This window comes from Triticum aestivum, chromosome 2B (genome assembly GCF_018294505.1).
Source record: "Triticum aestivum cultivar Chinese Spring chromosome 2B, IWGSC CS RefSeq v2.1, whole genome shotgun sequence".
In the NCBI taxonomy this organism is placed as follows: Eukaryota; Viridiplantae; Streptophyta; class Magnoliopsida; order Poales; family Poaceae; genus Triticum; species Triticum aestivum.
In genome coordinates, this window is record NC_057798.1 from 595916455 (window position 1) to 595938490 (window position 22036).

A 22036-nucleotide genomic window follows, 5' to 3' on the forward strand; every position below is an offset into this window, starting at 1 on the left:
TCTTGCTGGATCGAGAAGGTGATGACGTCATCGAGCTGAATGTGTGATGAACGCGGAGGTGCCGTACGTTCGGTACTTGATCGGTGGATCGTGAAGGTGTACGACTACATCAACCGCGTTGATAAAACGCTTCCGCTTAATGATCTACGAGGGTACGTAGGCACACTCTCCCCTCTCGTAGCTATGCAACTCCATGGATAGATCTTGCGTGTGCGTAGAATTTTTTTTGTTTTCCGTGCAATGTTTCCCAACACTTTTCATCAAAGAGTTGAACAATGAAGACTGTCAACGGGCTCCTCCTTTTCTTTTTTGCGAAAATGATACAGATCTATTATCAACTTTCACCGGAAGTACAAAACATCTCAAGCATAATAAAGATTACATTAAAATTCTGTGACCACTACCGCCGTCTGAACGAGCCGCCGACGTGCCGCTGTCGCTGCTTCCCTACCGAAGACGGCTTGGCCTTGTCGATGACAACCGGGAAGTCTTCGTGCACGTACCCCTAAGGACCAGTGCCTGGAGGCTCGTAGTCGTCCTCGTTGAACCCTTGAATAGATCGGAAGCACGCGACACCAAATGTCGTGACATGATGAGAAACCATAACCTCACCACACCAAGGAGACAACAAAAATCTATGTTGAAGCTCGACTACGTATAGATGGATGAACTCGAGAAGGATCGAAGGCCGGAAGACAAACTTGAAGAAAAAGCGTTGCCATTCACCCGAGTGCCGCACCTGTGAGGACTAAAAACCTAATCTAAACTACCAACCGGACCAAAAGCACCGAGATTCCCCTCCCCGCCACCGGATCGGCATGCAAAGAGGGGGGGTGGGGGGGTGAATCAAACTTGGAGAGGAGGGAGGGAAGGGGGGGAGAAACCCTAAGATTGGTTCTCATCTTCTGTCCACAACGTCAGCGGGCTCCTCCAACCCAAGATGCTTCTAACCGGTGGTCGTCTTTGGTCAAGGGAACGAGCGAGCACACACGGTGCACCCTCAAGAGCACATGGCACGCTCTTCAATTTTTTTATTTGACACAGTCAAGTGAGCATCATGCTCGATCGCTACTCTACAGGGAGCGCGGATCATCCATTCCTAGGTTGGATAGGGCCAAAAACACAGAGGAAAAAATTAGGACCGACCAATACAATACTCCTGCGCCAGAAGAATAACGCAAACACTCGGCTCCCGGCCCTGCCCCTGGTCGCCTTCCAGGAATCTTCTAGGGTAGCCAGCCCCCTCTCCTGTGGGAACCGGGAACGCCACCGCAACACCAGCTTTCTCTCTCACACACACACTAACCGCTACCCAGAACAAGCAGAAAAGATAAAAACAAGCGCTTAATTACCACGCCCCTTCACCTACCCAGGGTACCCCATCCGCCGTCTCATCTCATCCCCACGCCGATCGAAGCGAAACGCAGCGAGCGAGCGCGAGATCCAGCCAGCTGCGCGAGGGTCGGGTCAATGCTGGCTCCCATGAATTCCTTCCCGTCTCGTCATCTCCTCTCCTGTCGTCCTGGCTGGTCAAAATCCTTCGCGTACACACCCACGCGTATTACCATGTATACATAGCCTCGCCCCCGTACGCGACTGCGATAGATCCCCCCAGCCCTCCCCGCCCGCCCTCCGCCCCGCCGCCTCTCCCTATCTACGCCAGCAGCCCAGCGGAAACGCACACTGGAAAGCCGAGGGATCCACGAGCCGGGCCGCGCTGCGAGGAGCCATGGAGTTCACTGCTGCGTCGAGCAGCAGCAGGCTCTCTAAAGAGGGGGAGGAGGAGGAGGAGATGGAGGAGGAGGAGGAGGAGGGGGATGAGGCCTCCCCGCGTGAGATCCCCTTCATGACGGCCATGACGGCGGCCGCCTCGTCCTCCTCCCCGACATCCGCGGCGTCTCCTTCATCGGCCGCGGCCTCCGCGTGTGCGTCGGGGTCGGGCTCTCCCTTCCGCTCGAGCGACGGCGCTGGGGCTTCTGGGAGCGGGGCTGGCGGCGGCGCGGGAGGGGGCGACGTGGAGGTGATCGACAAGGAGCACATGTTCGACAAGGTGGTCACGCCGAGCGACGTGGGGAAGCTCAACCGGCTGGTGATCCCCAAGCAACACGCCGAGAAGTACTTCCCTCTGGACGCGGCGGCCAACGAGAAGGGCCTGCTGCTCAGCTTCGAGGACCGCGGGGGCAAGCTCTGGCGCTTCCGCTACTCCTACTGGAACAGCAGCCAGAGCTACGTCATGACCAAGGGCTGGAGCCGATTCGTCAAGGAGAAGCGCCTCGACGCCGGGGACACCGTCTCCTTCTGCCGCGGCGCCGCCGAGGCCACGCGCGACCGCCTCTTCATCGACTGGAAGCGCCGCGCCGAACTCCGCGACCCGCACCGTCTCGCGCGCCTGCCCATGCCCATGCCCACCTCCTCGCCCTACGGCCCGTGGGGCGCCGGACCGGGCGGTTTCTTCATGCCGCCCGCGCCTCCAGCCACTCTCTACGAGCACCACCGCCTCCGCCAGAGCTTCGACTTCCGGAGCATCAGTCCCGCCGCGCCGCAGAGGCCGCAGGTACTCTACTTCGGCTCCGCAGGAATTTTCCCGCACGCAACCATGCCGCCTCCGCAGCCGCAACCTCCGCTGCACATTGCGGTGCAACCGAGCCCGGCGGTCACCGTCGGCATGCCCATGGTTCTCGATTCGACGCCACTCGTCAACAGCCCGACGGCGGCCGCGAAGCGCGTGCGGCTGTTCGGAGTCAACCTCGACAATCCGCATACCCACGGCGGCGAGTCAAGCAACGATGCCAACGCATTGTCGCTGCGGATGCCCGGATGGCAAAGGCCGACACCGTTTAGGTCGCTGGAATTGCCCCAGCACGGTGCAGCCGGAGCGGAGTCGTCTGCTGCCTCGTCGCCGTCTTCATCATCATCCTCCAAGAGAGAAGCGCATTCCTCCTTGGATCTCGATCTGTGAACGATATTTGGTGAGCTCTATCGGGAGCGTGCCCAAGGAAAGTTCAACAATTCCTTCTTCAGTTTGTCACCTTCCTTTTCTTCCTCTCCACCTTTTGCGGTTCCGTTATAACATTGATAGAAGCCAGCATTTAACATTTCATTTTCGTTTTCGTTTTGGCCAATCAAATTCTTGAGTGTTGGTTTGAGAATTAATATATAGAGAGAAACTAGCGAATCAATCAATTCTTCATGAGTTCGTCTGGTTTCTAATAAGATTCCTTCATTTTCGGTCTTCCCCGCTATCCCAGTATTAGCTTGTGATTTCTAAGTCAAATTATTTTCCTTTACTAATTGGTTGGTCCGCAGTTTGGTTGACCAATTCCATTTGCACCCACATATGATAACACACCTCCAAATTTGCAAACCCCCAACAGCATTAATACGGCCAAGATCTGAATCGTATGACTACAAGCGCAGTCTGATACACATCATCCCGAACTTGCATCATATGAATGATCTTCTCCTCTAGACTGAACCTTCAACGCAGCTCTCAGAAACAATAGCGAGGCAGTGACATTGATGGCGGATTAGCCGATGCAAGCAGCTGCCACCGGAGAAGCTACATACGAGCATTGCAGGTCAAATCCTTCACTTCTGATCTGAGCGATCCTTAAATTCCTGTAGTTTACTCCTCTTCATTAGTACTGCTAGTCTGCTATGCCGTATCTTATATTTATGTGCTTGGCCTTCTTGCTTTTAATTCGTGAGTTTGCTGATACTTTTTGTACCGTTTCATACTCCATATGCATAATTAGCTGATCGTAATGGCAAAGATCATAGGGACTGGTACCAGCAAATTTAAGGAATTTCTGTCGCGGTTTTTACCCAACGGGGACTGGAAACTAAACCCCCATATATACATACTGTAGGCCAAATTATACGTCTAGTTTTGTTTGTCTGGGCCTGGAGTGGTATACGCTCCAAGCCTCCAAGAGTTCTTTATGTTCTTGGCAGTCTGTAAAGAAGGGGTGCAGTGCACTGGGCACTTGCCACTGGCCTTAACTTCCTTGTACGTCTGTTAAAATTTTATGGGGGAGGGAGGAGGGACCTCAGCAGTAGCTCGACTGTTGCTATAACAGTAGGAACAGTGAGGTGTGCGTATATGCACATCTCTTGGGGTAGTACGTCTTGCTCGGAATTGCTCTCCCTTGTTGTCCTTTCTGTGTGAGGCAGTGAGAAAGACAAAGGCCTCTCTCTATATTTAACTTTCTTCCCTCTTCTCCTTTTCACTGCAGTGAGTAGGTACGGGGTGTACGCCTGCTGCTGGTAGCAATGGGGGCAAGGCCACGTACTGACTCCTCAATAGGTATCCATAACTAGCAAGGTGTAGGAGGGGGATCCTTTTGCACTGGCATGGCCGGAATAGATATATAGATGCTGTGCCTGAAAATGAAAGTACCTTTGGTCCAGTGTAAGCTCAAAAAGGAATGGGAGTTAATGAGGAAATAAATAATGGGCAGGAGGTCGACTGGGATTGTCTATATATCACTATAAGTGTTCGCTGTTTTCTTCTTGTTCTTCCTCTTTTTTGCTTGCTTGGTGTTCACTTTGGTTTTAATTTTGTCATCTGACGTACTGCACTCACTCGATACAGTTTCTTTGAGATTAACTGATTGATAGTTCATACTTCTAACTTGCCTCGGGCTCAAGGAGGTTAGCGCATGTCTTCTGTGGCGTCCCTCTTACAAAAAACATACAAGTATCTAGCCCAGTCTACAAATCAGTAGTTGATGTCTCTCGTATATCCTGGTATCTTCTGAAACAGCAGAAATATATGTATTAATTTTGGAGAAAAGCTTTAGCTAAGGAATACAAGTTACAAAAAAAATGTTGTTGCAGAAAAGATCAGTAGCACCTCCTTGTCATTGTCAATACCTGTTGATATTGTGTGCTGTATTATGATTACGTACACCGCAAACATCTGCAAATACTCCCTCCGTCCCATAGTATATAAGATGTTACTACAACTGATATACTCTCATCTTGGTTGTAATAACATCTTATATTATGGGACGGAGGCAGTATTACTTTTGGGTTAAACACTGTATATTTCACTTCAATTATGATACATTCTTCCATTTATTTGTTTACACATTTAATCTTTCTTGTTTTTTAAGATTGCAATATCTTTAGTATAACACTGCCATGGTTCCTTGGTAGTACCAAATACAAGAAATTTGACACAGATTTTCATTACGAATCTCATATGTATTCTCTCACTGCATAAACATGGATAATTTAGTCTAGCAAAAACATTAAGGGGATTCAAAAATCTTCAATTTCTTATAGAACAATTTCAATCATTTTCACATTATGCAACAAATTTTCTCATAATTAAGTACTATGGGTTGTGGCTGTTTTTATACCCTGCACGTCGTCTTTTTTTAGCAGATAGTATGATGATTGTTCATCCGACATCCTTCCAGTCCAAATGTCATTGTGCATTTTTTCATTTTTTTGACATTTCTGTTCTTACAGTAAAACTGTACAAGCATCTATGAAGCATATGCATGTAAGGTTGCTAAACCAACTAGTAGAATAGGAAATTTGTTAACTGAAATATAGTATTTATTACACACAACAGGAAATGCTTATCAGGATCTTACGGAGTTGTAATGGCACAATCCAAAATACTAAGTCATATTAGATCCAGTATCTAGATGTACTTCAGCTTCGATTGCTATGGATATATTGTTTTAAACATCAAAGGTTATGTAGAAGTTGGTTATTTGAACTACCTTCGTTGGTGTTTATTTGTTAGTCTTTTGTGTATCAATTAGTTACATATGTGAGCCTTATTTAGTAGCTGCCTGACATGTAATTTTTGTAATTGTCTACCATGTCTCAAATATATAATATGATAAAGTACATATACGGGCTGTGTTGTCTACTCTCCCTCCGTTCCATAATACTTGTCATGGTCTTAGTTCAAATTTGAACTGAAACCACAAGTATTTTGGAACGGAGGGAGTAACTTTTAAGCAAGCGACGTTAAATTCTCTCTCTTTTTGCATGCACTTGTATATTTAGCAAATCTAGCAGAAGCTATAGGAAAAATATTTACACCCCACTAGCAAAATTTGAGCTGAATGCGATTTAGTTAAATCTCTATGTGATTTTTTGTGTTGAAAGATAGTATATGCTAAGCAGGTTATTTAAGTTTTAACTACTTAGCCACAAAATATTGATATCAACGTGCAATAGTTTTTTGTTTGAAAATATGCATCGATTTTACCACACAAATTAAATCTAGACAAATAAAATTGTGTTAATCGTCAAACTTAATTAGAAACAGTTGACTGCACCTAGCAATGCATAGTAATAGCTAGCTAGATATGGTTCATCATGTTTGGTTATATTTGCGTCCTACTGTTATGCATATGCTCAAAGTAATTAGATTACAGTTAGCACTAAATAGAGCTAAAATGATGGTCACCGGAGTATGCCCTTGTAATGAATAAAATGGACCAGTACAAGTATGAGGCTGTGTGGGGAATTTACGAATCAACTTGTGTTTTGCTTTGAAGGAAAAATGTTCTTGTTGGCAGAAGGTTCATATGCATGATAGATATACTAGGATTGGACGCCATGTTTTTGTTTTATATAATATTTAATTGAATTTTATGTATGTATTTACTTCACAAAAGTACTGAATCGGTTGGAATATACTAGCTGACAACACTGCATCATATGTGTTATCCTGAAGTTACTCTTGCAAATATTGAGGGGATGCATGGACTTATGTGTGCCGTGTTCATTTTCTGACGCCCATGTGCCATGTGGATATGTATATGCATGCACGCATCGGATCAATTTATGATATTGTTTCCATGAAACATGCAAGGCATTACTTAGAAAGTTCCACATTTAAGTCTCCTGCTCTTCTTTGGCGTTTGGCTGTCATTTTAAGGCATAAAACTGTGATGCGTGATGGCCGCAATCATAAGAGTACTGGTATACTACTCCCAGTAAAGTACACACATATAATATCGAGTTGCATTTGTCAGCATAAGTAGACATGAGAGAGAAAGAGATGTTCTATGCGTGTGTGGAGAAAAAAAGATAAGGAGACTTGTATTAATTTCTTCTGTGGAATCTGGTGCAGTGTAGTATTACAGAGCAGTTATTTTCTACTATGCACAGGTTTTAATATCATTTAGTATCTCTGACCTGATTTCTGACCCCTTTTAACTATGCGTGCCAGGTCCTGCATGCATGGCTTTGGTTGAAATTGTCTCTTGTGCCGTCAGTGGATTTTGTTCGTACAATGGTGGTCTCCACGCCCCTAGCAGCTAAGTTCATATTCGTATTTATGTCGTTTCACATACGAGCTGAGGCGCGTCTATGAATCTCTCCAGCTAGTGATGAATCTCACAGAGATATAAAATCCTGAAGAATTAGATACCAATATAACAAGAAATTTCAGAGGGCTTCTCCGGAGAGAACTGAACTTACGGTGTGAAACCCTAACGAGCATGTGTTAGAAACATCACGACCGGCCGGACTGGACATAGATTGCTGCCGGTTTGCCGATGGAACACCGTTTGCCGAGAGGAAGGTCGAGACAGCGAGAGGTGGGGGAGATGATTTTGTGCGGTAAGTTTTTTGGATGCACCCATAGGCTGATCTCTAGAGCCAATTAAGCCCCATGCCAGAGCAGCAGCATCCTTGTGGACGGCAGCACATATGCATCATGCAATGCGCTGCCGCCACCGAGAGCACTGGGTAAACCCAACGCTTATGACGCCATCATCAATAGAAACAGCCAGTGTACGTGGTACTCTAGCCAACGTCTTGCCTGAGTATAAGCGAGGACATCCAGCATCTAATTAACACATAGTATCTGCTTCTGACCTACATGTACGTATATCCAATATCTACAATATTGCTTTTGCTCGTGGCATCCTACAGTAAATTTTAACGTGACATGAGAGCATGCAATGAATTGATGTGTATATTTACTAGCAGCACAGTACTGTACGTGTCCTCTGTACGACATAAATCCGTGGCACACCGTACGCCTAGATGTCGCAGCTGAGCCTGAGCTAGCTAGAGGAACCAACATCTCTGCGACAAGTGCCCCAGCCTTTTGCGGCCGCATGCTCCAAGAAAACACACAAAAAGAGCTGCCACTGTCCTCCATAACCTCACCGTGGCATGCATGAGCTGATCGACGCCAGAGGCTGAAACTGCAAAGGAAAGGCCGCAGTATGTACGTACTGTGGAGTAGCTACACCCAGCTAGCTAGCTAGCTAGTCCATGCTCAAGACAACTAGTCCAAGCGCAGGCGAGCCGCAGCTTTGATTTGCGTGCTCCAGCTCCTATATCCACAGCTTTTTCCTACGCAAATGTATGTATGTATAGGATTCCAGGGTAATGAAATGTCTGCATAGGCTTGTAATTGTCGAGGGGTTTCGACCCCCAGATGAAATATGCAAACCTAATCCCTATATCCCCCTTACTCCCAGTTTCAGGCAAGTATACCTAAACCTAATCGGCTAATCCCAGTATTCACGTGAGTGTCCTCTACTCATTTAGATCCGTTCATGCATTATTTCTTGTGACTTTATCACATGTCGGCATGAACTCACTTAGTACTACTAATAATTCCCATCATGTGATGTGACCCGAGCCAGTAAATTAGCGTCAGCTACTAGCTTTGCCTCTGGAAAGCTTACTGGGCTCGTGTACGTGAAATAGTTTAACTCGATACGGCACGCACGATATCACATGGCAATCAAGATTCACTGGATGCAGAAGCTGGACCGGCCTATGTGTCGTAAACTTACTAGCTAAGGACGATATGATGGATGGGTTAAATTATCTCCCCCTGAGGTTTCACCGCCTGGCAGTTTAATTGCAGCCGTGGAGGTGACCAGAGCGGCGGCAGCTGCTGAAGCGGCAAGAGACAAAGTCGCATGGCAGATGGAGAAAGCCCCATGCTGCTGCTGCTGCTGCTGCCATGGACACAAGTCTGAGATGAGATGTTTGTAGCGGCGAGGCGATCGAGACGAGGAGATCAGGTGCATGCATGGATGGATGGATGGAAGAAGCATCAGGCACAATGATATGATGGCGCTTCCTCGTCACGCCTTGTGGGGAGTAAAGATAGGAGAGGATGGTTCAGAGCTTTGGCCGGAACGAATGGGCGGATAACTAACTGGCGGGCGAGGCGAGATCTCCCAATTGTTTTTGACCCCCAGAAGCTAGTGAAAACGACGGCTCAGCGGAAAGACCGAGTGGCCAACCAACTGTTCAAAGATGCCATCGATCCAGTCCAGGCGCATCCATCAATTAGTTTGGCCAACATAGCTGGAGAGCGGGGCCACCTACGAAAAGGCTAGCCTGGCGCTGACACGCGGGCCCGCTCTGCAACAGAAGGCAGTGTGGTCCTCTGTAAAATTATTGTAGTAAGACGAAAGAAATATATCAAGGCCGACTGACACAGTCAACAACACCTTTTTGTTATCCTTTGTGCAAAGGGACCAGAACGAGCAGAAATGGATAGAGCTAGAAAAAAAAATATAAACCCCGAAAGTGAATATGAAAATATATACCGAAACAAGCATGGATGCGAAGCGGACATGACAACAGAAGTGGTGTTAACCGCAACACAAACTAATCGACATATTTGATCAATTGTTAGCGATTTAGCAAAGAATTATAGTAGTACTGGACAATCCCAATATACTGTATAGTTGAATACGTGCGTGGTGGTCAAAGTTGGGTTTCATTTTGTTTTGTTCATGTTTGGGCTACGAAGCAGTCATAGGCCCATAGTAAAAACTAAAATTTGATATTTGCATAGACGAAAAGTTTCTTTCTATGTATGTTTCGCTGGAAAATACTATTCCATTTTGTTTCCATTTCCGTGTATAAAATTCCATTTTTGTTTCATTTTGTAAATTTCTGTTTTTGTTTCCTTTCTTGTTTCTTCTCCGGAAAAGTAAAAAGTTTCCACTCAATTTTCATCCCTACATGCAAATGCGCCAAATTTTGTAAACCTTTTCAAAACAATGTTTTGTTTCCATAAGATATTGCATCTTTGGTTACCAACCCTATGTGTCCTTTTATGGAAAAAAACATGAAAGGTTGTCATCTCTCGGGCCAGCTCGTAAATCAGAAGATAGCTAGCAATGATATATCAAGAAAGGTGGCTAGAGGGACTATCGCTCGCCGGATCAATAACAGGGAAACGGACACACCCATCATCGTGCAGGGATGGGTAGTAGTAGAAGCCTGGATGTGTCTGCATTTGGATCTCGTTATAGCGTAATTCAACGAGAATCTCGAACGCAGCAAATTGAACAACATCAAGTCGCGAGGCCAAGCAGCACACTCGGTGCTGCTAAACATATGTACATTCTTTAGTAGGCATGAGCAGGGGCCTCGACATCACGATAAGACTACGCGGCAGCGGAACGACGACGTAGAAGGACTCCATCTCACAGGGACACTGATGCGGACACGGTCTAGACTGCGATGTGATATGCAACTCCAACTCCAGTATGATTTCTCCTGAAACTGGCTTGACACGCCAGGCCAGTACATTGAATGTACTTGCAAGCTCACACAAACAAAGCAACAATGGCAAACAACAACAATGAATTTAAGCAAGTTTAATGCAAGATTTGACATGCTACTCATGAAGTGATCGTGCTCATAAGAGGGCCTTTTAGACCCGCTTACCATCTCGGTTACCTTGTAGCCATGAACCTCATCATACCAACGTGATCACCTCCTGATCACAAACGAAACCATCTCGATGGTCTCAACAACTTCACCAACATAAACAGTGCCACAAATATTCATTTAGTGTACAAGTTTAATATTTTTGTTGACCCACGGTGTGACCCACTCGAACTTCTGCCCATAACCGAGGATGCGGCATCGATAGATTAAATACACTCAGCAGAGGTTAGCACACTGTACCCACACCATGGAACCCATGGCCTCAGAATCCCATTCGGGTGGACCAATGGTGTTCTGATAGGACCAATCTACTGCCATGACACTCTCCCGGCCACTCCAACCAACTCCCCTTTTGGCTAAGTCATGGTTGGCCCTGATGCCACTCCGGACATCCAACGGCCACCGTCGTGGCAAAACAATCGTCCCAAAAGGGGACATGGTACCAAAATAACTACGGGCACACAAGGTTATATATGCCTACTGTCGGTGTCAAAACCGACAGATCTCGGGTAGGGGGTCCCGAACTGTGCGTCTAGGCGGATGGTAACAGGAGACAAGGGACACGATGTTTTACCCAGGTTCGGGCCCTCTTGATGGAGGTAAAACCCTACGTCCTGCTTGATTAATATTGATGATGTGTGTTACAAGAGTGGATCTACCACGAGATCAAGGAGGCTAAACCCTAGAAGCTAGCCTATGGTATGATTGTTGTTCGTCCTATGGACTAAAGCCATCCGGTTTATATAGACACCGGAGAGGGCTAGGGTTACACAGAGTCGGTTATAATGGTAGGAGATCTACATATCCGTATCGCCAAGCTTGTCTTCCACGCCAAGGAAAGTCCCATCCAGACACGGGACGAAGTCTTCAATCTTGTATCTTCATAGTCTTGGAGTCCGGCCGATGATGATAGTTCGGCTATCCGGACACCCCCTAGTCCGGAACTCCCTCAGTAGCCCCTGAATCAGGCTTCAATGACGACGAGTCTAGCGCGCATGTTGTCTTCGGCATTGCAAGGCGGGTTCTTCCTCCGAATAATTTATACAAGATTGTGAACACCAGGATAGTGTCCGACTCTGCAAAAATAAATTCCACGTACCCCCCTAGAGAGAACAATATTACACAAGTTCAATCTGCTGACATATTTTGTGGCGTAACGCCACACCACTACCAAGCCCTCAAATTGTTTTTATTGTTCCACCTCAGCGCGTTTAGCGAGTCGGTTTCCTTGGCACGTCTTGTCGAAGCAGAGATCGTGTTCCCCTTATTCCGGGATTCCCATCAATACGGACGTGGGTAACCCAACCGCGCCATTGATTGTGACGCTTGGGGGATAAGCGAGTTTTACCAGGCCGGTGGGGACACATGTTTTCGTCCGCCCATATAAGGGGATAAAGATCCAACCCTTTTACCTGCGCTTTCTTCCTCCTTGGCTTATCCATCTCCGCAAACTCGAGCTCCAGCGCCCAAGTCCGCACATCTCACCTCAACCTTCTCCAAATATGTCCGGAGCGGGAGGCAAGTGGATGGCCTCCTCCGTCACGGAGGGGCATATCCAGAAGCTGCGCAGCGTCGGATACTTGTCCAGCGACATCGCGCATCGGCTCCCCGATGAGGGAGAGCTCATCCCCACCCCAGGCCCCATGAGAGGGTAGTATTCCTTCCCCATTTCCTCCGCGGACTGGGCTTCCCACTTCATCCCTTTGTCCGGGGCTCATGTTCTACTACGGCCTAGATTTCCATGATCTGGCCCTGAATTTCATCCTCAACATCTCGGCGTTTATCGTCGTGTGCGAGGCCTTCCTCTGCATCCAGCCCCACTTCGGCTTGTGGCTCAAGACCTTCAGTGTCAAGCCGAAGGTTGTGAAGGGCAGCCAAGCGGAGTGCGGAGGCGCCATGGTGGGCAGGATGTCCCACGTTACATGGCTGGAAGGCACCTTTGTGGAAACCATTAAGGGGTGGCAATCGGGGTGGTTCCACATCACCGAGCCGCGTGACCCTGATTGGGCAGCGGCCCCCAAATTCAGATCTGGCATCCCCACACGGCTCACCTCCTGGAAAGAGAGCGGCCGAATTTGGGGCGATTCGGAGAGCTGACCGGACTCCAAGCCTGCGTCCAGAAGCTGGTGGACAACAAGCTTAAGCTTGTCAACGTAGTCCAGGTCATGCTCATTCGCCAGATTCTCCCGTGCCAACAACGGGGCTTTAACATGTGGGAGTTCGATCCGGCGCAGCACCAGACTTTGAAGGGGCTCTTCGACACTACGTACGAAGAGGTCTGGAAGGTGCTGTTCAAAGGCGCCGAGGCTCCCACATCCGCTACCGAAGATCGCGGATTCAGCTTGGAGCGTCCAACTGATGAGGTAAGTCATTTTGTCCTTTAAGGGACGCTTGTTTTCCATAGTTTGACTCTATGCGGGATCTAAACTCCCTTTCCTTTGACAGGACTGGCTGAAGAAGGCCGCACAGGCTATCTGTCCGGCCCCATTGCCAGAGGACCCAGCGGACGCCCGCCTAACGGGGCTGCTGGATCCGGCACCCCATGTGGTGCTGGAGAAGAAGGCCAAGAAGAAGGCGACGGGGACTCGGAAGAGTTCCCGTTTTCAGGTGCTATCGGATGATGAATCCGAGGTCGACTCCTCCCACCAAGGCGAGGAGGAGAAGAAGAAAGCCTCTCCCCCAGCGGGGGGAGGGAAGAAAAGGAAGGCCTCTCCTACAAGGGAGGCCGTGTTGGGGAACGTAGTAATTTCAAAAAAAATCCTATGCACACGCAAGATCATGGTGATGCATAGCAACGAGAGGGGAGAGTGTTCGTCCACGTACCCTAGTAGACCGTAAGCGGAAGCGTTATGACAATGCGGTTGATGTAGTCGTACGTCTTCACGATCCGACCGATCCAAGCACCGAACGTACGGCACCTCTGAGTTCAGCACACGTTCAGCTCGATGATGATCCCCGGGCTCCGATCCAGCAAAGCTTCGGGGATGAGTTCCGTCAGCACGACGGCGTGGTGACGATGATGATGTTCTACCGGCGCAGGGCTTCGCCTAAACTCCGCGACGATATGACCGAGGTGGAATATGGTGGAGGGGGGCACCGCACACGGCTAAGGAACGATCCGTAGATCAACTTGTGTGTCTATGGGGTGCCCCCTGCCCCCGTATATAAAGGAAGGAGGGGGGAGGCCGGCCGGCCCTTGTTGGGCGCGCCAGGAGGAGGAGTCCTCTTCCTAGTAGGAGTAGGACTCCTCCTTTCCTACTCCTACTAGGAGGGGAAGGAAGGGGGAGAGGAGGGGAAGGAAAGAGGGGGGCGCCGCCCCCCCCTCCTAGTCCAATTCGGACCAGAGGGAGAGGGGGCGCGCGGCCCTTCCTGGCCGCCCCTCTCTCTTCCCACCAAGGCCCATGTGGCCCATTAACTCTTCGGGAGGGGTTCCGGTAACCCTCCGGCACTCCGGTTTTCTCTGAAATCACCCAGAACACTTCCGGTGTCCGAATATAGTCGTCCAATATATCAATCTTTATGTCTCGACCATTTCGAGACTCCTCGTCATGTCCGTGATCACATCCGGGACTCCGAACAAACTTCGGTACATCAAAACTTGTAAACTCATAATACAACTATCATCGTAACGTTAAGCGTGCGGACCCTACGGGTTCGAGAACTATGTAGACATGACCTAGAACTATTCTCGGTCAATAACCAATAGCGGAACCTGGATGCCCATATTGGTTCCTACATATTCTACGAAGATCTTTATCGGTCAAACCGCATAACAACATACCTTGTTCCCTTTGTCATCGGTATATTACTTGCCCGAGATTTGATCGTCGGTATCCAATACCTAGTTCAATCTCGTTACCGGCAAGTCTCTTTACTCGTTCCGTAACACATCATCTTATAACTAACTCATTAGTTACAATGCTTGCAAGGCTTAGGTGATGAGTATTACCGAGAGGGCCCAGAGATACCTCTCCGACAATCGGAGTGACAAAACCTAATCTCGAATTATGCCAACCCAACATGTACCTTCAGAAACACCTGTAGAGCACCTTTATAATCACCCAGTTACGTTGTGACGTTTGGTAGCACACAAAGTGTTCTTCCAGTAAACGGGAGTTGCATAATCTCATAGTTACAGGAACATGTATAAGTCATGAAGAAAGCAATAGCAACATACTAAACGATCAAGTGCTAAGCTAACGGAATGGGTTAAGTCAATCACATCATTCTCCTAATGATGTGATCCCGTTAATCAAATGACAACTCTTTTGTCCATGGTTAGGAAACATAACCATCTTTGATAAACGAGCTAGTCAAGTAGAGGCATACTAGTGACACTATGTTTGTCTATGTATTCACACATGTATTATGTTTCCAGTTAATACAATTCTAGCATGAATAATAAACATTTATCATGATATAAGGAAATAAATAATAACTTTATTATTGCCTCTAGGGCATATTTCCTTCAGTCTCCCACTTGCACTAGAGTCAATAATCTAGTTCACATCGCCATGTGATTTAACACCAATATTCATATCTGTATATGATTAACACCCATAGTTCACATCGTCATGTGACCAACACCCAAAGGGTTTACTAGAGTCAATAATCTAGTTCACATTGCAATGTGATTAACACCCAAAGAGTACTAAGGTATGATCATGTTTTGCTTGTGAGAGAAGTTTAGTCAACGGGTCTGTCATATTACAGAGTCGTATGTATTTTGCAAATATTCTGTGTCTATAATGCTTTGCACAAAGCTATTCTAGCTAATTGCTCCCACTTTCAATATGTATCCAGATTGGGATTTAGAGCCATCTGGATCGGTGTAAAAGCTTGTATCGTTCTAACTTTTACGACGAGCTCTTTTATCACTTCCATTATCGAGAAATATTTTCTTAGTCCTCACTAAGGATATTCTTGACCGTTGTCCAGTGATCTACTCTTAGATCAAAATTGTACTCCCTTGCCAAACTCAGAGCAAGGTATACAATAGGTCTGGTACATAACATAGCATACTTTATAGAACCTATGACTGAGGCATAGGGAATGACTTTCATTCTCTTTTCTATTTTCTGCCGTGGTCGGGATTTGAGTCTTACTCAATTTCACACCTTTGCAACACAGGCAAGAACTTTTTTTTGACTGTTCCATTTTGAACTACTTCAAAATCTTCACAAGGTATGTACTTATTGAAAAAACTTATCAAGCGTCTTGATCTATCTCAATAGATCTTGATGCTCAATATGTAAGCAGCTTCACCGAGGTCTTTCTTTGAAAGAACTCCTTTCAAACACCCCTTTATGCTTTGCAGAATAATTCTACATTATTTTCGATCAAAAATATGTCATTCACATATACTTATCAGAAATGCTGTAGTGCTCCCACTCACTTTCTTGTAAATACAGGCTTCACCGTAAGTCTGTACAAAACTATATGCTTTGATCAACTTATCAAAGCGTATATTCCAACTCTGAGATGCTTGCACCAGTCCATTGATGAATCGCTGGAGCTTGCACATTTTGTTAGCACCTTTCGGATCGACAAAAACTTCTGGTTGTATCATATACAACTCTCCTTTAAGAAAACCATTAAGGAATGCAGTTTTGACATCCATTCGCCAGATTTCATAAAATGTGGCAATTGCTAACATGATTCAGACAGACTTAAGCATCGATACGAGTGAGAAAATCTCATCGTATTCAACACCTTGAACTTGTTGAAAGCCTTTCGCAACAAGTTGAGCTTAGTAGATAGTAACACTACTATCAGTGTTCGTCTTCCTCTTGAAGATCCATTTATTTAACATGGCTTGCTGATCATCGAGCAAGTCAATCAAAGTCCATACTTTGTTCTCATACATGGATCATATCTCAGATTTTATGGCCTCAAGCCATTTCGTGGAATCTGAGCTCGTCATCGCTTCCTCATAGTTCGCAGGTTCATCATGGTCTAGTAACATGACTTCCAGAACATGATTACTGCACCACTCTGGTGCGGATCTTACTATGGAAGACCTACGAGGTTTGGTAGTAACTTGATCTGAAGTTTCATGGTCATCATCATTAACTTCCTCACTAATTGGTGTAGGAATCACTGGAACTGATTTCTGTGATAAACTACTTTCCAACAAGGGAGTAGATATAGTTACCTCATCAAGTTCTACTTTCCTCCCACTCACTTCTTTCGAGAGAAACTCCTTCTCTAGAAAGGATCCATTCTTAGCAACAAATGTTTTGCCTTTGGATCTGTGATAGAAGGAGTACCCAACAGTTTCCTTTGGGTTTTCTATGAAGACGCACTTCTCCGATTTGGGTTTGAGCTTATCAGGTTGAAAACCTTTTTCATATAAGCATCGCAACTCCAAACTGTAAGAAACGACAGCTTAGGTTTACTGCTAAACCATAGTTCATACAGTGTCATCTCAACGGATTTAGATGGTTCCCTTTTAACGTGAATGCAGCTGTCTCTAATGCATAACCCCAAAACAATAGTGGTAAATCAGTAAGAGACATCATAGATCGCACCATATCCAATAAAGTGCGGTTACGACGTTCGGACACACCATAACGTTGTGGTGTTCCAGGTGGCGTGAGCTGTGAAACTATTCCACATTGTTTTAATTGAAGACCAAACTCGTAACTCAAATATTTGTCTCCGCGATCAGATCGCAGAAACTTTATTTTTTTCTTGTTACGATGATTTTTCCACTTCACTCTGAAATTCTTTGAACCTGTCAACTATTTCAGACTTATGTTTTATCAAGTAGATATACCCATATCTGCTCAAATCATCTTGTGAAGGTCAGAAAATAACGATACTTGCCACGAGCATCAACACTCATTGGATCGCATACATCGGTATGTATTATTTCCAATAAGTCAGTAGCTTGTTCCATTGTTCCGGAGAACGGAGTTTTAGTCATCTTGCCCAAAAGGCACGGTTCGCAAGCATCAAATGATTCATAACCAAGTGATTCCGAAAATCCATCTTTATGGAGTTTCTTCATGCGCTTTACACCGATATGACCCAAACGGCAGTGCCACAAATAGGTTGCACTATCATTATTAACTTTGCATCTTTTGGCATCAATATTATGAATATGTGTATCACTACGATCAAGATCGAACAAACTATTTTCATTGGGTGTATAACCATTGAAGGTCTTATTCATGTAAACAGAATAACAATTATTCTTTAACTTCAAATGAATAGCTGTATCGCAATAAACATGATCAAATCATATTCATGCTCAACGCAAATGCTAAATAACATTTATTTAGGTTTAACACTAATCCCGAAAGTATAGGGAGTGTGTGATGATGATCATATCAATCTCGGAACTATTTCCAACACTCATCGTCAGTTCCTCTCAACTAGTCTCTGTTTATTCTGTAACTCCTGTTTCGAGTTACTAATCTTAGTAACCGAACAAGTATCAAATACTCAGGGGCTACTATAAACACTAGTAAGGCACACATCAATAACCTGTATATCAAATATACCCTTGTTCACTTTGCCATCCTTCTTATCCACCAAATATTCAAGGCATTTCCGCTTCTAGTGACCATTTCCTTTGCAGTATAATCACTCAGTTTCAGGCTTTAGTCCAGCTTTGGGCTTCTTCGCGGGAGTGACAACTTGCTTGCCATTCTGCTTGAAGTTCCCTTTCTTTCCCTTTGCCCTTTTCTTGAAACTAGTGGTCTTGTCAATCATCAACACTTGATGCTCTTTCTTGATTTCTACCTTCGTCGATTTCAGCATCACGAAGAGCTCGGGAATCGTTTTCATCATCCCTTGCATTATAGTTCATCATGAAGTTCTACTAACTTGGTGGTGGTGACTAGAGAATTCTGTCAATCACTATCTTATCTGGAAGATTAACTCCCACTTGATTCAAGCGATTGTAGTACCCAGACAATCTGAGCACATGCTCACTAGTTGAGCGATTCTCCTCCATCTTTTAGCTATAGAACTTGTTGGATACTTCATATCTCTCAACTCGGGTATTTGCTTGAAATATTAACTTCAACTCCTGGAACATCTCATATGGTCCATGACATTCAAAAACGTCTCCCGATTCTAATCCGTTAAGCATGGTGCACAAAACTATCAAGTAGTCATCATATTGAGCTAGCCAAACATTCATAATGTCTGCATCTGCTCCTGCAATAGGTCTGTCACCTAGCGGTGCATTAAGGACATAATTCTTCTGTGCAGCAATGAGGATAAACCTCAGATCACGGATCCAATCCGCATCATTGCTACTAACAACTTTCAACACAATTTTCTCTAGGAACATATCAAAATAAACATATGATAGCAACAACGCAAGCTATTGATCTACAACATAATTTGCAAAATACTACCAGGACTAAGTTCATGATAAATTTAAGTTCAATTAATCATATTACTTAAGAACTCCCACTTAGACAGACTCTCTCGAGTCATCTAAGTGATCACATGATCCAAATCAACTAAACCATAACCGATCATCATGTGAGATGGAGTAGTTTTCAATGATGAACATCACTATGTTGATCATATCTACTATATGATTCACGCTCGACCTTTCGGTCTCCGTGTTCCGAGGCCATATCTGCATATGCTAGGCTCGTCAAGTTTAACCTGAGTATTCTGCGTGTGCAAAACTGGCTTGCACCCGTTGTAGATGGATGTAGAGCTTATCACACCCGATCATCACGTGGTGTCTGGGCACGACAAACTTTGGCAACGGTGCATACTCAGGGAGAACACTTCTTGATAATTTTTAGTGAGAGATCATCTTAAAATGCTACCGTCAATCAAAGCAAGATAAGATGCATAAAGGATAAACATCACATGCAATCAATATAAGTGATATGATATGGCCATCATCATCTTGTGCTTGTGATCTCCATCTCCGAAGCACCGTCGTGATCACCATCGCCACCGGCGCGACACCTTGATCTTCATCGTAGCATCGTTGTCGTTTACGCCATCTATTGCTTCTACGACTATCGCTACCGCTTAGTGATAAAGTAAAGCAATTACAGGGCGTTTGCATTTCATACAATAAAGCGACAACCATATGGCTCCTACCAGTTGCCGATAACTTCGGTTACAAAACATGATCATCTCATACAATAAAATATAGCATCACGTCTTGACCATATCACATCACAACATACCCTGCAAAAACAAGTTAGACGTCCTCTATTTTGTTGTTGCAAGTTTTACGTGGCTGCTACGGGCTGAGCAAGAACCGTTCTTACCTACGCATCAAAACCACAACGATAGTTTGTCAAGTTAGTGTTGTTTTAACCTTCGCAAGGACCGGGCGTAGCCATACTCGGTTCAACTAAAGTGAGAGAGACAGACACCCGCCAGTCACCTTTAAGCACGAGTGCTCGTAACGGTGAAACCAGTCTCGCTTAAGCATACGTGTAATGTCGGTCCGGGCCGCTTCATCTCACAATGCCGCTGAACCAAAGTATGACATGCTGGTAAGCAGTATGACTTATATCGACCACAACTCACTTGTGTTCTACTCGTGCATATGACATCTACGCATAAAACCTGGCTCGGATGCCACTGTTGGGGAACGTAGTAATTTCAAAAAAAAAATCCTATGCACACGCAAGATCATGATGATGCATAGCAACGAGAGGGGAGAGTGTTCGTCCATGTACCCTCGTAGACCGTAAGCGGAAGCGTTATGACAACGCGGTTGATGTAGTCGTACGTCTTCACGATCCGACCGATCCAAGCACCGAACGTACGGCACCTCCGAGTTCAGCACACGTTCAGCTCGATGACGATCCCCGGGCTCCGATCCAGCAAAGCTTCAGGGATGAGTTCTGTCAGCACGACGGCGTGGTGACGATGATGATGTTCTACTAGCGCAGGGCTTCGCCTAAACTCCGCGACGATATGACCGAGGTGGAATATGGTGGAGGGGGGCACCGCACACGGCTAAGGAACGATCCGTAGATCAACTTGTGTGTCTATGGGGTGCCCCCTGCCCCCGTATATAAAGGAGGGAGGGGGGAGGCCGGCCGGCCCTTGTTGGGCGCGCCAGGAGGAGGAGTCCTCCTCCTAGTAGGAGTAGGACTCCTCCTTTCCTACTCCTACTAGGAGGGGAAGGAAGGGGGAGAGGAGGGGAAGGAAAGAGGGGGGCGCCGCCCCCCTCCTAGTCCAATTCGGACCAGAGGGAGAGGGGGCACGCGGCCCTTCCTGGCCGCCCCTCTCTCTTCCCACCAAGGCCCATGTGGCCCATTAACTCTTCGGGAGGGGTTCCGGTAACCCTCCGGCACTCTGGTTTTCTCCGAAATCACCCGGAACACTTCCGGTGTCCGAATATAGTCGTCCAATATATCAATCTTTATGTCTCGACCATTTCGAGACTCCTCGTCATGTCCGTGATCACATCCGGGACTCCGAACAAACTTTGGTACATCAAAACTTGTAAACTCATAATAAAACTGTCATCGTAACGTTAAGCGTGCGGACCCTACGGGTTCGAGAACTATGTAGACATGACCTAGAACTATTCTCGGTCAATAACCAATAGCAGAACCTGGATGCCCATATTGGTTCCTACATATTCTACGAAGATCTTTATCGGTCAAACCGCATAACAACATACGTTGTTCCCTTTGTCATCGGTATGTTACTTGCCCGAGATTTGATCGTCGGTATCCAATACCTAGTTCAATCTCGTTACCGGCAAGTCTCTTTACTCGTTCTATAACACATCATCTTATAACTAACTCATTAGTTACAATGCTTGCAAGGCTTAGGTGATGAGTATTACCGAGAGGGCCCAGAGATACCTCTCCGACAATCGGAGTGACAAAACCTAATCTCGAATTATGCCAACCCAACATGTACCTTCGGAAACACCTGTAGAGCACCTTTATAATCACCCAGTTACGTTGTGACGTTTGGTAGCACACAAAGTGTTCTTCCGGTAAACGGGAGTTGCATAATCTCATAGTTACAGGAACATGTATAAGTCATGAAGAAAGCAATAGCAACATACTAAACGATCAAGTGCTAAGCTAACGGAATGGGTTAAGTCAATCACATCATTCTCCTAATGATGTGATCCCATTAATCAAATGACAACTCTTTTGTCCATGGTTAGGAAACATAACCATCTTTGATAAACGAGCTAGTCAAGTAGAGGCATACTAGTGACACTATGTTTGTCTATGTATTCACACATGTATTATGTTTCCGGTTAATACAATTCTAGCATGAATAATAAACATTTATCATGATATAAGGAAATAAATAATAACTTTATTATTGCCTCTAGGGCATATTTCCTTCAGGACGAAGGGTCCAAGAAGGGAAA

The 22036-nt window shown here is 45.9% G+C and overlaps 1 protein-coding gene across 1 annotated transcript; it reads left to right on the forward strand.

Annotated features, from left to right (window-relative positions):
* Positions 1-1394: 1394 nt before the first annotated feature.
* On the forward strand, positions 1395-4514 carry LOC123046224 (B3 domain-containing protein Os02g0683500-like). Its single transcript, XM_044469531.1, has one exon. It carries the CDS (start codon positions 1730-1732, stop codon positions 2957-2959), a length of 1230 nt encoding a protein of 409 aa, XP_044325466.1. The 5' UTR covers positions 1395-1729; the 3' UTR covers positions 2960-4514.
* Positions 4515-22036: the final 17522 nt, after the last annotated feature.

Coding starts and splice junctions, on each gene's coding strand:
- LOC123046224 (XM_044469531.1), top strand. CDS start 1,730: ATGGAGTTCACTGCTGCGTCGAGCAGCAGCAGGCTCTCTAAAGAGGGG.